The following is an 18,247-nucleotide window of genomic DNA, read 5'->3' as shown; positions in this document are numbered from 1 at the left end:
TGTCTGCAGATTGTCCAAAATGCTGCAGCAAGGCTTCTGACAAGAACATCTAAGTACTCTCATGTGACACCGTTGCTTATACAGTTGCACTGGCTCCCCGTTGAATTCAGAGTCCATTTTAAGATACTGGTTCTGACATTTAAAGCTCTTCAAGGACAAGCACCAGCCTACATCATTGAACTTTTACAGCCCTATGTCCCTAGTAGGTCCCTGAGGTCTTGTGATCAGGGCCTACTTGTTATTCAGCATACTAGGCTGAAAACCAAGGGTGATAGAGCTTTTGCCACTGTGGCCGCCAGACTGTGGAACTCTCTTCCTCAGAACTTAAGATCTGCAGACTCATTGATTACTTTTAAAAAACAGCTAAAAACACATCTTTTTAGAATTGCATTTTGTTAACTCTGGACTGCTTTTGTTTTATACCTTGTGAAGCACTTTGTGATCTTTTATCTAGAAATGTGCTATATAAATAAAATTTTACTTACTTACTTACATTATTTTAATCGTGTGTGTGTGTTTTTTGGTTTGCCTCTGTAATGTGAGTGTCAGCCCAGTGATGCTCCAATTCAAAGTGACATTGCTTTGGCAATGACTCCATTCACAGAGGAGGAGAAGACCACGGGTCTGTGGTGGAAGCAGCTGACTGCAGGAGCAGTGGCGGGTGCTGTGTCCCGTACAGGAACCGCCCTCTGGACAGAATGAAGGTCTTCATGCAGGTGCGTCAAGATTTCTTTTAGATTTTATAAAATGCCTGTTGGGTTGTTCATCGGTCCTTTTCTCCATGAATTGGATTTTTACTAAATGTGTGCATTGGTCCGTGTGGTGATAAGTGTGCTTCAAAACGCTTTGGCATGGCTGCAAAAATGCCGCAGAATTAGCTTAGAAAAATGTTCTTGTGTTAGTTTGGGTTATCTGTTTTAAAAGAAAAATACCATATAAATACATTCAGCAGACACTTTTTTAGGTACATCTTGGTAGTACTGGGTTGGATTCAATTTTCCCTTTAGAACTGCTTTCATTCTTCATGGAACAGATTCAGCACGGTGTTGGAAACATTCCTCAGAGATTTTGCTCCATATTGACATGACGTCATCACATAGTTGCTGCAGATTTGTTGGCTGCACATCATGATACAAATCTCCCGTTCCACCACATCCCAAACGGCTCTCTATTGTATTGTGATCAGTACAGTAAACTTGCTATCATGTTCAAGAAACCAGTTGATTTAAGCGTAGTGACATGATGCAAAATGCTACTGGAAGCAGCCATCAGAAGGTGGGTACACAGTGGTCATAAAGGGATGAAAATGGCCACCATTAGCGCTCAGGTAAGCTCAATTGGTAGCAATGGGTCCAAAGTGTACCAAAGTAAATATCCCCCACACCGTTATGCCATCACCACCGGCCTGACCCAATGATTCATGGCAGAATGGATCCATGCTTATATTCAGGGGTGCACATAAGTGGTCTGCAGGTGCACATTCGCTGTCAAAATAAAAGACGCGCACCAGATAAGAAGTTGTAACGTGCGTTTGCGTACATAAGAATTTCTGGAGCAGGACAGACATTTGTTTAGAACTCTTAAAGATGTCGAAGAAGCAAGCTCCTTTAAGCAATTACTTTAGTGTTCCTCCACCTCCAAAGAAATGTCAGAAGGACCACTTATGTGCACCCCTGCTTATATGCTAACCACTGTGCTATATTCAAACTCACTTAAGTCACCCTTCTTCTCCATTCTGATGCTCACTTAGAATTTCAGCAATTGAATTTCCCTTGCTGCTTTGTTACAACTTAAAAGTGGTTTTTATTTCCAGGTGCACGCTTCTAAAACCAACAAAATCAGCCTGGTCAGCGGCTTTAAGCAAATGCTAAAAGAAGGAGGGGTGACTTCTTTGTGGAGAGGAAATGGTATCAATGTCATGAAGATCACCCCCGAGACAGCCATTAAATTCATGGCTTATGAACAGGTAAGTTCTGTTCTCCTCCTCTTTACAGATTCCAGTATAAATCGCAGCTCATGGTCACGTTAAATGTTACATGTTGAGAACTCCTAACACTAGCAGTCACTTTTGTCACTGATGTGTGATCCTGCTGAGCCATTCAGTTTTCATGTCCCTGTGTCACCAGTATAAGAAGCTGCTGTCCAGTGAACCGGGTAAGGTGAGGACCCACGAGAGGTTCATGGCAGGATCATTGGCTGGAGCCACCGCACAAACTGTCATCTACCCCATGGAGGTGAGTGGAAGTGTAGTCTTTACAGCACAGATGCATAAAGACTGCGCGTGTGGATGATAGTAACAGGAGGAGGCACCACAGGAGGGACAAGCAAGTTTCCATATCACGTACGGACACACATGCTGTATATATGGTGTGTGCAGCTTTACTGGTTTGTTAATTACCTCATGTGTCTTTTTTAATCATGTCTTAGTGTCCAAATAAATTTTAGATGTCTTAACCAATCCAGTAGCATAAAAGATGCAGTAACACGTTAAGTGTCATGTGCAGCCTGATGTAAAACAGCCACACTAATCATCTTTGTCTCTTCAGGTGATGAAAACCCGTATGACCCTGAGGAAAACCGGACAGTACTTGGGAATGTTTGACTGTGCCAAGAAAGTCCTGAAGAATGAGGGAGTGAAGGCGTTTTACAAGGGCTACATTCCCAATATTCTGGGCATTATCCCCTATGCTGGGATAGATCTGGCAGTGTATGAGGTAAATCCTGATGAATCATTCCTGTCTGGAAAAATGTTCGGAAGGTTCAGAATCACCTACAACGCTATACTTCCATAGAAAACTCCGTTTTAATCTGTTTAAGCATCACTTGTGTGCTGATTTTGCAAAATATGATGCATCAACCCTCACTCTCATCTGTCATTCCTGTGTTATCCATGCCAGAGCTTGAAGAACTTCTGGTTGTCCCAGTATGCCAAAGACACAGCCAGTCCAGGGGTTCTGGTGCTGCTGGGCTGTGGTACCATTTCCAGCACCTGCGGCCAGCTGGCCAGCTATCCCCTGGCTCTGATCCGAACCCGCATGCAAGCACAAGGTACAGTGATCCAAACCTTATTAAAGAAATAGACGCTCATTTTTAATGCTGGCATTTAACTTGTGGTACCATAATGACACTTAGTTGTTCAGAGATTATGAAGTGTTTTACGAGGAAATTCAAGATTTGTTCATGAAACCTTTGCTTAAATGGACAATTAATAAATCTATGTGAGTCTCTTTACAACCAGTCTGTTCATTAGACATTTGACACATGCATATGCTTCAGTATTAAAGAGAGGAAACGGTAAAGGGCCTGAATGAGCGCTGAGATCATGTAAAGTAAAACTACCAGAGTACAAAATATCATAAGTGAGCCCTTTATCCAAATTTTACTTGCAGTAATGTGAAAAAACCCAAGTTTTTACATATCAGGACATAATTTTAAAAAATCACCGGATTCTTTAAGACTTCCGAGTACTTGAGGCTTTCTGTTTGATTTTATTAGTCTTTCGTCATTGAGTTTTGCTGCATTTGTGCACAGCTCTCGTAAGGTTTTGCTTTTTTTGCAATTTCTCTGAGCATCATACATTCTGTGAAAAAATCTTTTCCTGTGAAAAATCTTTTCACTGCAGAATGATTTACTTCAGATGTTCGGAAATGGCCTCATAACACTTCCCAAACTGATTCCGTCTCTAAGATCATTGCTGATGTTTTTCCTCCTTGGCGTTGTGTTAACTGCCAAAACGTCTGCTTAATAGAGGTGCTCATACTGGCTTGATGATTAGTAATCAAGTGCATTTGATTAGCAGTATCGGCTACTTAGTTTTTCACCCACTGCTTCTGCATTTTACTATTTTTAAAAAATAAATAATAGCACTGTAAAATATGTAAAGTATTATTGTTTCTTTAGAAGTTGTGTTCAAATAATTTAAGACTTCCAAATGATGATATATAAAACACCTGAAACATGGTGGGCCACCAAAAATTATCCACATAAATATACTGGAATAGAAGGTTTTATTTTGCATTTGTCTCTTAAATTCAATGAGGTATCATTCAAATAAAACAGAAGTACCACTAAACTGTCCACGGAGGGGGTTAAATAACCTTAAAACCGTGGTTATGAGGTTTAACTCATGACCTTGTGCTTTATTCTGATGTCATCAATATTTATGCTTGGAAAACATTTTTCAGTTCTTTAATCTCAGCTAATTTCAAACATATGCTGCTTATAAGCAGCCAATACTTCCAAAATCTAGAGATTTTAAACACGAGATCTTTTTCTTTACTCATCTGGCTTTACCCTTCTTTTCTCAGCTTCTGTTGAGGGCTCAGAGCAGCTGCCGATGAATCTGATGGTGAAGAAGATTATGGAAAAGGAGGGCTTCTTTGGACTTTACCGTGGCATCCTGCCCAATTTCATGAAGGCCATACCAGCCGTCAGCATTAGTTACGTGGTGTATGAGTACATGCGGTCTGGTCTGGGTATTCAGAAGTAGGCAGCAGAGTCCTCTGTGACCGCATGTGTTTACGAGTGTAAGAAAAGGTGCACCCAACTTTTTTTAAAATTTCAAAACACTCCCTCCTTTTTTCCATATGTTGTTTGCCCTTGTTTACCTGCAGTCCACTGAAGTCTGGACTCAAACAGCCGCAGATGGAACCTTTGTAGATGTGACCGCAGGCCTTTGCTCATACAAAGAAAATCCTGCAGCACTAACGCAGGGCTGACAATGAGTAAGAAGATCTCTACAAAGTTTCCAAATGTTGGTTGTGTTTACTGTGCACTCCTAGCTTTATGTACTCCACCAAGCCTCGTGATCTACTTCAGATCAGTTCATATCTGCCTTTGAAAACCAAGAACACTTATCAGGGTAATTTCTTTTTGGTTTAATTGTTGAATAGAAACGTTACTCTAATATTTAATCAAAAACTCTAAGAAGTCACCTGCTGCAATTTTCTGTTTTGTTTATCTTCTTATCATCAAACATAATCCGACCGAGTCACACGTGTGGTGGGGAAAGGAATCTGAAGCAATTAAAGAAATACCAAGTGCAATATTGTATTTACACATTGTGTGACATCTGAGAGAGGTTTGACTTTTTAGTAAGGGGTTTCATCTGAGGGTCATTGGTTCATTAAAAGGGTCTTTTTATACGGGACAGAGAAGGAGAATTGTACTTTTATATGATTTTACATTACCATGACAAAGTGGAACACACAGTGCATGCTTTACCTGGCTGCTGCTGCCGAAAGGTCCCAGTAGCAGGCGATGCGCTGCCTACTGGTCCCAGCAGGCGGAGGAGAGGAGGAGGAGATTTGGAGGCAGCGGTGGGCTGAATATGGGTTCAGCTGATTCGGGCCCTGTGAAGCTTGGATGGCTGACTCTCTTGTGTTTCCTGTTCCTGGCATGTCCTGGTGCACACATATGTGCGGCAGGATGAGGCCTGCAAGTGGCAGGGCAACACATGATCAGTTAACGCAATAACAGAATGGCCTTGTGGGTCTGTCTTTCTCTGTGCTTTGTTTGAGTGTCTGGGGGGGGGAGGGTTTAACTTCTTTTTTGTTTTGTGTGTGCAGATCCCATTTATTTTACACTGAAGCTTAAAGTTACACAGACAAAGAAGTAATTTGTACAATACAAAAGTGAAAAGAAACCTGAAAAATATCGAGAAAGCCTAGTACATAAAAGCACTTTCCCCAGATAATCCCAAAGAGCAAGAGTACTGCCTTTTGTGTTGAAATGCACAGCAAGTGTCACTCTCTCTCTGTCACACACACACACACACACAGACACACACACACACACACAGGCACGCACGCACGCACACAGACAGACAGACACACACACAGACACACACTGTGAGGTCTGCAGGGAAAAATTTGAATTTCAGCGCTCTGTGATTTGGCGCCCTCCAGTGGACCAATGCAGGCATGATGAGGTTTAACTGTTAGGTTAGGGTAAGGGGAGAAAAGCCAGGAGAGGATGGGACAAAAGTGTAATAACTGGAAAAGTAAGAGGCGTAGAGGGCTGATGTTGGTGTGTAGGCGGGGGTTTTGATGGGTGGCGGACGCTGTGGTGAAGTGCCGGCACCGATGGCCTTTTCGGTTCTGGAGATATGGCGAATCGGACCAAAGAGGATGGGACAAAACGGTCCCAATTGGAGATACGAAGGTCCAAAGGGCCTGGTTCCACTGGCACTGTGTCGCCTGTGTCCGGGCGCATCCGTGGGCGCCCGACATGGCACCGTTGAGAGTACCTTTGCAGGATGGGGCAGTGGTTGGAGAGAGGTCATGTGATGCGCCCACGCATGCGGAACCCTACCCCGACTCCACGGGTGGCCGCCCTGTCTTTGTCAGACCCTCCTATCTGGAGACAGAGCTGTAAACCTTTTGGTAAGACGTCTCCCTGCACAGAAGCGCTTGCAGAAGGAGACAGCAGAAGGGAGAGAGCAGAAGCAGGCCTTTGGAGCACTGCGTCACCTGCTCCTCCGCTCCTTTGGCTTCGGGCCGCAGACTACAATTGGAGAGCAAGACGTCGTGGCTTACCACAAATAATACAATCTCTTGTTGCATCTGTCAGTCTCTTTGCTTTGTTTGAGGGTTTGGTTTCCCAAAGCACGTCAGGTGCCTTTCTCTCCCTCTCTCTGTGTCACACACAGAGACACACACACACACACACACACACGCACAGGCAAGCACACGCACGCACGCACACACAGAGCGGCTCACCGGTCAGGGCAAAACAAGAGAAATGAGTACAGATGTCAGTGTCAGACAGGGCCTGTGGTGCTGGGACAGTGAGTCACAGTGCATGCTTTACCTGGCTGCTGCTGCCTAAAGGTCGCAGGAGGCGGAGGAGAGGACGAGGAGATTTGGAGGCAGCGGTGGGCTGAATTTGGGTTCAGCTGATTCGGGCCCCGTGAAGCTCGGACGGCTGACTCTCTTGTGTTTCCTGTTCCTGGCATGTCCTCGTCCACACTATGAAAGGCAGCAACAAGTTTAATATTCAGAAACCTAAAGTATGTATCAGCAGCAGAATGGAGCTAACAATAAATGTTTGTTTCAGTTCTGTGAAGCTTTGAGTATTTTGGATTAGTAGCACTGCTGTGTTTGTTGCATCCTATTGCTGTAATTGTTTATATGCTTTATATATTCTGAAGCAAGTTGATCTATAGTGTTACATCATATCCTATAAGCATGTTATGTGTTTGTATACTTTCTGCCCAGTTTGACCCATTTAGCAGAAGTCAGCCTGTTTGTGTGCTTCTTTTTTTTTGTCCCTTCACTCTTTTAAAGTGGAATTTGGAAACTTCAACTACAACGAAACCAATGTAGCTTAAAGGAAAAGGGGTGAAGTATTAGAAATGCAGTTTTTAAGAAAAACTACATTAGAAATCAGGAGATCAGCTTGTGCGCTCTGGAGATAAGCTGTTGTGCCTCTGCACGTTAAGTTACAGTCAAAATTAATTTCTCTGGAGATCACCGGGTTTGAGTTGGACCGCGTACAGAGGTTCTCATGTACTTTTGTTAATGTTCTGGAATGAAACAATTGAATGAAAATTTTATGAAATTAAAAAAAAAGAAAGAAAAGAAAAAGAAAAAGAAGTCAGCCTGTTTAAGGCTCTGATATCTATTCTGTATGACTCAAAGCAGTTATGACACGGTCTGCTTTTCTCACCCAATAAAGGAATATTTCATATATCAGTCTAGTCTTCATCTTATCAGCAACAGTTATCACAGCTCGTACATTTGCTTTTTACACATATATGTAATGCCTTTTGTGTTGAAATGCATGGCAAGTGTCACACAAGCACACAAGGAGAAGCAGGGCAGCTTCTGTCAAAGTGTGATCTGACAAGAGGGGCTCCCTCTGCTGGCTGAATGCAGCACAAAGTGTCTGCCGCTGTTCGACCACATTATCAGCTAACAGCTTGTGACACTCAATTGCCTGTCTTCTCCACCGGAGGGCGCCCACCAGCTGGCAAGTCCAGTGCACTGCACATGAAAGGTGGTGAAAATGCAGTGACATGTGCTGTTTGTGTAAAAGACAGAGAGAGAGAAACACACACACACACACACACACACAGACACACACACACACACACACACACACACACACAGAGACACACTAAGTGGATCTACAGGGCAAAATGTGAATTTCAGTGCTTTGTGATCTGCCTGCCTGTCATTCTGTTTGGCTCTCTTTCGGCCCCTCTCTCTCTGTGTCACACACACACACACACGCACGCACGCACACACAGAGCGGCTCACAGATCAGGGCAAAACAAGAGAAATGAGTAGAGATGTCAGTGTGAGAGAGGGCCTGTGGTGCTGGGACAGTGAGTCACAGTGCATGCTTTACCTGGCTGCTGCTGCCTAAAGGTCGCAGGAGGCGGAGGAGAGGACGAGGAGATTTGGAGGCAGCGGTGGGCTGAATTTGGGTTCAGCTGATTCGGGCCCCGTGAAGCTCGGACGGCTGACTCTCTTGTGTTTCCTGTTCCTGGCATGTCCTCGTCCACACTATGAAAGGCAGCAACAAGTTTAATATTCAGAAACCTAAAGTATGTATCAGCAGCAGAATGGAGCTAACAATAAATGTTTGTTTCAGTTCTGTGAAGCTTTGAGTATTTTGGATTAGTAGCACTGCTGTGTTTGTTGCATCCTATTGCTGTAATTGTTTATATGCTTTATATATTCTGAAGCAAGTTGATCTATAGTGTTACATCATATCCTATAAGCATGTTATGTGTTTGTATACTTTCTGCCCAGTTTGACCCATTTAGCAGAAGTCAGCCTGTTTGTGTGCTTCTTTTTTTTGTCCCTTCACTCTTTTAAAGTGGAATTTGGAAACTTCAACTACAACGAAACCAATGTAGCTTAAAGGAAAAGGGGTGAAGTATTAGAAATGCAGTTTTTAAGAAAAACTACATTAGAAATCAGGAGATCAGCTTGTGCGCTCTGGAGATAAGCTGTTGTGCCTCTGCACGTTAAGTTACAGTCAAAATTAATTTCTCTGGAGATCACCGGGTTTGAGTTGGACCGCGTACAGAGGTTCTCATGTACTTTTGTTAATGTTCTGGAATGAAACAATTGAATGAAAATTTTATGAAATTAAAAAAAAGAAAGAAAGAGAAAACAGAAGTGAGCCTGTTTAAGGCTCTGATATCTATTCTGTATGACTCAAAGCAGTTATGACACGGTCTGCTTTTCTCACCCAATAAAGGAATATTTCATATATCAGTCTACTCTTCATCTTATCAGCAACAGTTATCACAGCTCGTACATTTGCTTTTTACACATATATGTAGGCATTGAGCCAAATGTAGTAATGGCAACACACTGAAGGAACAATATTTGTCTCTTATATATAATACATGTATATATACACTGTCAAAGATAGAATGTCTTTCTCTGTGCTTTGTTTGAGTGTCTGGGGGGGGGGGGGGGGGGGGGAGAGGGTTTAACTTCTTTTTTGTTTTGTGTGTGCAGATCCCATTTATTTTACACTGAAGCTTAAAGTTACACAGACAAAGAAGTAATTTGTACAATACAAAAGTGAAAAGAAACCTGAAAAATATCGAGAAAGCCTAGTACATAAAAGCACTTTCCCCAGATAATCCCAAAGAGCAAGAGTACTGCCTTTTGTGTTGAAATGCACAGCAAGTGTCACTCTCTCTCTGTCACACACACACACACACACACACACACACACACACACAGGCACGCACGCACGCACACAGACAGACAGACACACACACAGACACACACACACACACACAGGCACGCACGCACGCACACAGACAGACAGACACACACACAGACACACACTGTGAGGTCTGCAGGGAAAATTTGAATTTCAGCGCTCTGTGATTTGGCGCCCTCCAGTGGACCAATGCAGGCATGATGAGGTTTAACTGTTAGGGTAAGGGGAGAAAAGCCAGGAGAGGATGGGACAAAAGTGTAATAACTGGAAAAGTAAGAGGCGTAGAGGGCTGATGTTGGTGTGTAGGCGGGGGTTTTGATGGGTGGCGGACGCTGTGGTGAAGTGCCGGCACCGATGGCCTTTTCGGTTCTGGAGATATGGCGAATCGGACCAAAGAGGATGGGACAAAACGGTCCCAATTGGAGATACGAAGGTCCAAAGGGCCTGGTTCCACTGGCACTGTGTCGCCTGTGTCCGGGCGCATCCGTGGGCGCCCGACATGGCACCGTTGAGAGTACCTTTGCAGGATGGGGCAGTGGTTGGAGAGAGGTCATGTGATGCGCCCACGCATGCGGAACCCTACCCCGACTCCACGGGTGGCCGCCCTGTCTTTGTCAGACCCTCCTATCTGGAGACAGAGCTGTAAACCTTTTGGTAAGACGTCTCCCTGCACAGAAGCGCTTGCAGAAGGAGACAGCAGAAGGGAGAGAGCAGAAGCAGGCCTTTGGAGCACTGCGTCACCTGCTCCTCCGCTCCTTTGGCTTCGGGCCGCAGACTACAATTGGAGAGCAAGACGTCGTGGCTTACCACAAATAATACAATCTCTTGTTGCATCTGTCAGTCTCTTTGCTTTGTTTGAGGGTTTGGTTTCCCAAAGCACGTCAGGTGCCTTTCTCTCCCTCTCTCTGTGTCACACACAGAGACACACACACACACACACACACACACAGGCAAGCACACGCACGCACGCACACACAGAGCGGCTCACCGGTCAGGGCAAAACAAGAGAAATGAGTACAGATGTCAGTGTCAGACAGGGCCTGTGGTGCTGGGACAGTGAGTCACAGTGCATGCTTTACCTGGCTGCTGCTGCCTAAAGGTCGCAGGAGGCGGAGGAGAGGACGAGGAGATTTGGAGGCAGCGGTGGGCTGAATTTGGGTTCAGCTGATTCGGGCACGTGAAGCTCGGACGGCTGACTCTCTTGTGTTTCCTGTTCCTGGCATGTCCTCGTCCACACTATGAAAGGCAGCAACAAGTTTAATATTCAGAAACCTAAAGTATGTATCAGCAGCAGAATGGAGCTAACAATAAATGTTTGTTTCAGTTCTGTGAAGCTTTGAGTATTTTGGATTAGTAGCACTGCTGTGTTTGTTGCATCCTATTGCTGTAATTGTTTATATGCTTTATATATTCTGAAGCAAGTTGATCTATAGTGTTACATCATATCCTATAAGCATGTTATGTGTTTGTATACTTTCTGCCCAGTTTGACCCATTTAGCAGAAGTCAGCCTGTTTGTGTGCTTCTTTTTTTTGTCCCTTCACTCTTTTAAAGTGGAATTTGGAAACTTCAACTACAACGAAACCAATGTAGCTTAAAGGAAAAGGGGTGAAGTATTAGAAATGCAGTTTTTAAGAAAAACTACATTAGAAATCAGGAGATCAGCTTGTGCGCTCTGGAGATAAGCTGTTGTGCCTCTGCACGTTAAGTTACAGTCAAAATTAATTTCTCTGGAGATCACCGGGTTTGAGTTGGACCGCGTACAGAGGTTCTCATGTACTTTTGTTAATGTTCTGGAATGAAACAATTGAATGAAAATTTTATGAAATTAAAAAAAAAGAAAGAAAAGAAAAAGAAAAGAAGTCAGCCTGTTTAAGGCTCTGATATCTATTCTGTATGACTCAAAGCAGTTATGACACGGTCTGCTTTTCTCACCCAATAAAGGAATATTTCATATATCAGTCTAGTCTTCATCTTATCAGCAACAGTTATCACAGCTCGTACATTTGCTTTTTACACATATATGTAATGCCTTTGTGTTGAAATGCATGGCAAGTGTCACACAAGCACACAAGGAGAAGCAGGGCAGCTTCTGTCAAAGTGTGATCTGACAAGAGGGGCTCCCTCTGCTGGCTGAATGCAGCACAAAGTGTCTGCCGCTGTTCGACCACATTATCAGCTAACAGCTTGTGACACTCAATTGCCTGTCTTCTCCACCGGAGGGCGCCCACCAGCTGGCAAGTCCAGTGCACTGCACATGAAAGGTGGTGAAATGCAGTGACATGTGCTGTTTGTGTAAAGACAGAGAGAGAGAAACACACACACACACACACACACACAGACACACACACACACACACACACACACACACAGAGACACACTAAGTGGATCTACAGGGCAAAATGTGAATTTCAGTGCTTTGTGATCTGCCTGCCTGTCATTCTGTTTGGCTCTCTTTCGGCCCCTCTCTCTCTGTGTCACACACACACACACACGCACGCACGCACGCACACACAGAGCGGCTCACAGATCAGGGCAAAACAAGAGAAATGAGTAGAGATGTCAGTGTGAGAGAGGGCCTGTGGTGCTGGGACAGTGAGTCACAGTGCATGCTTTACCTGGCTGCTGCTGCCTAAAGGTCGCAGGAGGCGGAGGAGAGGACGAGGAGATTTGGAGGCAGCGGTGGGCTGAATTTGGGTTCAGCTGATTCGGGCCCCGTGAAGCTCGGACGGCTGACTCTCTTGTGTTTCCTGTTCCTGGCATGTCCTCGTCCACACTATGAAAGGCAGCAACAAGTTTAATATTCAGAAACCTAAAGTATGTATCAGCAGCAGAATGGAGCTAACAATAAATGTTTGTTTCAGTTCTATGAAGCTTTGAGTATTTTGGATTAGTAGCACTGCTGTGTTTGTTGCATCCTATTGCTGTAATTGTTTATATGCTTTATATATCTGAAGCAAGTTGATCTATAGAGTTACATCATATCCTATAAGGATGTTATGTGTTTGTATACTTTCTGCCCAGTTTGACCCATTTAGCAGAAGTCAGCCTGTTTGTGTGCTTCTTTTTTTTGTCCCTTCACTCTTTTAAAGTGGAATTTGGAAACTTCAACTACAACGAAACCAATGTAGCTTAAAGGAAAAGGGTGAAGTATTAGAAATGCAGTTTTTAAGAAAACTACATTAGAAATCAGGAGATCAGCTTGTGCGCTCTGGAGATAAGCTGTTGTGCCTCTGCACGTTAAGTTACAGTCAAAATTAATTTCTCTGGAGATCACCGGGTTTGAGTTGGACCGCGTACAGAGTTCTCATGTACTTTTGTTAATGTTCTGGAATGAAACAATTGAATGAAAATTTATGAAATTAAAAAAAAGAAAGAAAAGAGAAAAACAGAAGTGAGCCTGTTTAAGGCTCTGATATCTATTCTGTATGACTCAAAGCAGTTATGACACGGTCTGCTTTTCTCACCCAATAAAGGAATATTTCATATATCAGTCTACTCTTCATCTTATCAGCAACAGTTATCACAGCTCGTACATTTGCTTTTTACACATATATGTAGGCATTGAGCCAAATGTAGTAATGGCAACACACTGAAGGAACAATATTTGTCTCTTATATATAATACATGTATATATACACTGTCAAAGATAGAATGTCTTTCTCTGTGCTTTGTTTGAGTGTCTGGGGGGGGGGGGGGGGGGGAGAGGGTTTAACTTCTTTTTTGTTTTGTGTGTGCAGATCCCATTTATTTTACACTGAAGCTTAAAGTTACACAGACAAAGAAGTAATTTGTACAATACAAAAGTGAAAAGAAACCTGAAAAATATCGAGAAAGCCTAGTACATAAAAGCACTTTCCCCAGATAATCCCAAAGAGCAAGAGTACTGCCTTTTGTGTTGAAATGCACAGCAAGTGTCACTCTCTCTCTGTCACACACACACACACACACACACACACACACACACAGGCACGCACGCACGCACACAGACAGACAGACACACACACAGACACACACACACACACACAGGCACGCACGCACGCACACAGACAGACAGACACACACACAGACACACACTGTGAGGTCTGCAGGGAAAAATTTGAATTTCAGCGCTCTGTGATTTGGCGCCCTCCAGTGGACCAATGCAGGCATGATGAGGTTTAACTGTTAGGGTAAGGGGAGAAAAGCCAGGAGAGGATGGGACAAAAGTGTAATAACTGGAAAAGTAAGAGGCGTAGAGGGCTGATGTTGGTGTGTAGGCGGGGTTTTGATGGGTGGCGGACGCTGTGGTGAAGTGCCGGCACCGATGGCCTTTTCGGTTCTGGAGATATGGCGAATCGGACCAAAGAGGATGGGACAAAACGGTCCCAATTGGAGATACGAAGGTCCAAAGGGCCTGGTTCCACTGGCACTGTGTCGCCTGTGTCCGGGCGCATCCGTGGGCGCCCGACATGGCACCGTTGAGAGTACCTTTGCAGGATGGGCAGTGGTTGGAGAGAGGTCATGTGATGCGCCCACGCATGCGGAACCCTACCCCGACTCCACGGGTGGCCGCCCTGTCTTTGTCAGACCCTCCTATCTGGAGACAGAGCTGTAAACCTTTTGGTAAGACGTCTCCCTGCACAGAAGCGCTTGCAGAAGGAGACAGCAGAAGGGAGAGAGCAGAAGCAGGCCTTTGGAGCACTGCGTCACCTGCTCCTCCGCTCCTTTGGCTTCGGGCCGCAGACTACAATTGGAGAGCAAGACGTCGTGGCTTACCACAAATAATACAATCTCTTGTTGCATCTGTCAGTCTCTTTGCTTTGTTTGAGGGTTTGGTTTCCCAAAGCACGTCAGGTGCCTTTCTCTCCCTCTCTCTGTGTCACACACAGAGACACACACACACACACACACACACACAGGCAAGCACACGCACGCACGCACACACAGAGCGGCTCACCGGTCAGGGCAAAACAAGAGAAATGAGTACAGATGTCAGTGTCAGACAGGGCCTGTGGTGCTGGGACAGTGAGTCACAGTGCATGCTTTACCTGGCTGCTGCTGCCTAAGGTCGCAGGAGGCGGAGGAGAGGACGAGGAGATTTGGAGCAGCGGTGGCTGAATTTGGGTTCAGCTGATTCGGGCCCCGTGAAGCTCGGACGGCTGACTCTCTTGTGTTTCCTGTTCCTGGCATGTCCTCGTCCACACTATGAAAGGCAGCAACAAGTTTAATATTCAGAACCTAAAGTATGTATCAGCAGCAGAATGGAGCTAACAATAAATGTTTGTTTCAGTTCTGTGAAGCTTTGAGTATTTTGGATTAGTAGCACTGCTGTGTTTGTTGCATCCTATTGCTGTAATTGTTTATATGCTTTATATATTCTGAAGCAAGTTGATCTATAGTGTTACATCATATCCTATAAGCATGTTATGTGTTTGTATACTTTCTGCCCAGTTTGACCCATTAGCAGAAGTCAGCCTGTTTGTGTGCTTCTTTTTTTTGTCCCTTCACTCTTTAAAGTGGAATTTGGAAACTTCAACTACAACGAAACCAATGTAGCTTAAAGGAAAAGGGGTGAAGTATTAGAAATGCAGTTTTTAAGAAAAACTACATTAGAAATCAGGAGATCAGCTTGTGCGCTCTGGAGATAAGCTGTTGTGCCTCTGCACGTTAAGTTACAGTCAAAATTAATTTCTCTGGAGATCACCGGGTTTGAGTTGGACCGCGTACAGAGTTCTCATGTACTTTTGTTAATGTTCTGGAATGAAACAATTGAATGAAAATTTTATGAAATTAAAAAAAGAAAGAAAAGAAAAAGAAAAAGAAGTCAGCCTGTTTAAGGCTCTGATATCTATTCTGTATGACTCAAAGCAGTTATGACACGGTCTGCTTTTCTCACCCAATAAAGGAATATTTCATATATCAGTCTAGTCTTCATCTTATCAGCAACAGTTATCACAGCTCGTACATTTGCTTTTTACACATATATGTAATGCCTTTTGTGTTGAAATGCATGGCAAGTGTCACACAAGCACACAAGGAGAAGCAGGGCAGCTTCTGTCAAAGTGTGATCTGACAAGAGGGGCTCCCTCTGCTGGCTGAATGCAGCACAAAGTGTCTGCCGCTGTTCGACCACATTATCAGCTAACAGCTTGTGACACTCAATTGCCTGTCTCTCCACCGGAGGGCGCCCACCAGCTGGCAAGTCCAGTGCACTGCACATGAAAGGTGGTGAAAATGCAGTGACATGTGCTGTTTGTGTAAAAGACAGAGAGAGAGAAACACACACACACACACACACACACAGACACACACACACACACACACACACACACACAGAGACACACTAAGTGGATCTACAGGGCAAAATGTGAATTTCAGTGCTTTGTGATCTGCCTGCCTGTCATTCTGTTTGGCTCTCTTTCGGCCCCTCTCTCTCTGTGTCACACACACACACACACGCACAGGCAAGCACACGCACGCACGCACACACAGAGCGGCTCACAGATCAGGGCAAAACAAGAGAAATGAGTAGAGATGTCAGTGTGAGAGAGGGCCTGTGGTGCTGGACAGTGAGTCACAGTGCATGCTTTACCTGGCTGCTGCTGCCTAAAGGTCGCAGGAGGCGGAGGAGAGGACGAGGAGATTTGGAGGCAGCGGTGGGCTGAATTTGGGTTCAGCTGATTCGGGCCCCGTGAAGCTCGGACGGCTGACTCTCTTGTGTTTCCTGTTCCTGGCATGTCCTCGTCCACACTATGAAAGGCAGCAACAAGTTTAATATTCAGAAACCTAAAGTATGTATCAGCAGCAGAATGGAGCTAACAATAAATGTTTGTTTCAGTTCTATGAAGCTTTGAGTATTTTGGATTAGTAGCACTGCTGTGTTTGTTGCATCCTATTGCTGTAATTGTTTATATGCTTTATATATTCTGAAGCAAGTTGATCTATAGAGTTACATCATATCCTATAAGGATGTTATGTGTTTGTATACTTTCTGCCCAGTTTGACCCATTTAGCAGAAGTCAGCCTGTTTGTGTGCTTCTTTTTTTTTGTCCCTTCACTCTTTAAAGTGGAATTTGGAAACTTCAACTACAACGAAACCAATGTAGCTTAAAGGAAAAGGGTGAAGTATTAGAAATGCAGTTTTTAAGAAAAACTACATTAGAAATCAGGAGATCAGCTTGTGCGCTCTGGAGATAAGCTGTTGTGCCTCTGCACGTTAAGTTACAGTCAAAATTAATTTCTCTGGAGATCACCGGGTTTGAGTTGGACCGCGTACAGAGGTTCTCATGTACTTTTGTTAATGTTCTGGAATGAAACAATTGAATGAAAATTTTATGAAATTAAAAAAAAAGAAAGAAAGAGAAAACAGAAGTGAGCCTGTTTAAGGCTCTGATATCTATTCTGTATGACTCAAAGCAGTTATGACACGGTCTGCTTTTCTCACCCAATAAAGGAATATTTCATATATCAGTCTACTCTTCATCTTATCAGCAACAGTTATCACAGCTCGTACATTTGCTTTTACACATATATGTAGGCATTGAGCCAAATGTAGTAATGGCAACACACTGAAGGAACAATATTGTCTCTTATATATAATACATGTATATATACACTGTCAAAGATAGAATGTCTTTCTCTGTGCTTTGTTTGAGTGTCTGGGGGGGGGGGGGGTTAGGGTTAGGTTAGGGGTTAGGGTTAGGGTTAGGGTTAGGGTTAGGGGTAGGGTTAGGGTTAGGGAGAGGAAAGTGTTCCGGTCCCTGAAGGGACGCGGAGGTGCACGGTCCTTCCCTTGGGCCCTCCGCTACTCCACTGCCTGTTACGGCCACCAGGCACTAAGCGCCGTCCCCGGTACCGTACAGGGATCCAATCCTGGTCATCCTCCAGGTAGACCATTTTTTTGTTTTGTGTTGTGTTGTTTTGTCTTGTCTCTGGTGAAGCCTTTGTTATCTAATAATAAAAAATTGTGTGGATGATGCAGCCTTTGGTATTATAGTTTAATAAATGTATTTGTTTGCTATTTATGAATGTAGGTAAGAATGATAATGTATCTAATTGATAATGCAAAAAGAAGAAATAAAACCAAAGAACAAAAAAAGTGCTTTTGTTTAATGAAATAAAACAATAATTAATTTTTAATAAATGCAAAATAGGCCAATTGGTAGTGTCCCGGGGCAACGTTTCGACCCAACAGGGTCTTCTTCAGGCCAGGGCACACGCGGTACAAACAGAAAAAATGGCTGCTGTTAACAATCTGGAGATGTTGCTCCTTCGGCTGTCAGGGCAAGAATGAGGGTGTACAGCACTCCTCCCCTTATATAGCCTCTGATGAACTAAACTGAAAATGCAGTTTTCAATGAACTGATGTTTGGAGTTTTTGCAGCCTTGCCTATAGTGATGAAAAATACAAAAAATAGAAAATGTGCATATAATTGAGTAACACAAATTGTTTTTAATGTTTTTAATAGTTTTTAACCAACATAAAAGTTTAAATAAAACTTGTTTTAAAGTGTTTTTAGTATTTATGAACTGATTTTAAATATTTTGTTGTTTTTTTGATGTTTTTAGTAATT

The 18,247-nt window shown here is 43.7% G+C and overlaps 1 protein-coding gene across 1 annotated transcript; it reads left to right on the top strand.

The window, feature by feature from the left end:
* Positions 1-573: 573 nt before the first annotated feature.
* LOC100697753 (calcium-binding mitochondrial carrier protein SCaMC-1) lies at positions 574-4,733 on the top strand. Its single transcript, XM_003460313.5, is given in 7 exon segments — positions 574-682; positions 685-716; positions 1,814-1,966; positions 2,127-2,234; positions 2,547-2,714; positions 2,898-3,048; positions 4,308-4,733. Coding segments are annotated over 7 exon segments (888 nt in total). The 5' UTR covers positions 574-588; the 3' UTR covers positions 4,490-4,733.
* Positions 4,734-18,247: the final 13,514 nt, after the last annotated feature.

The sequence above is a fragment of the Oreochromis niloticus genome, unplaced genomic scaffold (genome assembly GCF_001858045.2).
Source record: "Oreochromis niloticus isolate F11D_XX unplaced genomic scaffold, O_niloticus_UMD_NMBU tig00007459_pilon, whole genome shotgun sequence".
Taxonomy (NCBI): domain Eukaryota; kingdom Metazoa; phylum Chordata; class Actinopteri; order Cichliformes; family Cichlidae; genus Oreochromis; species Oreochromis niloticus.
This window is presented reverse-complemented; position numbering and strand designations above follow the sequence as displayed.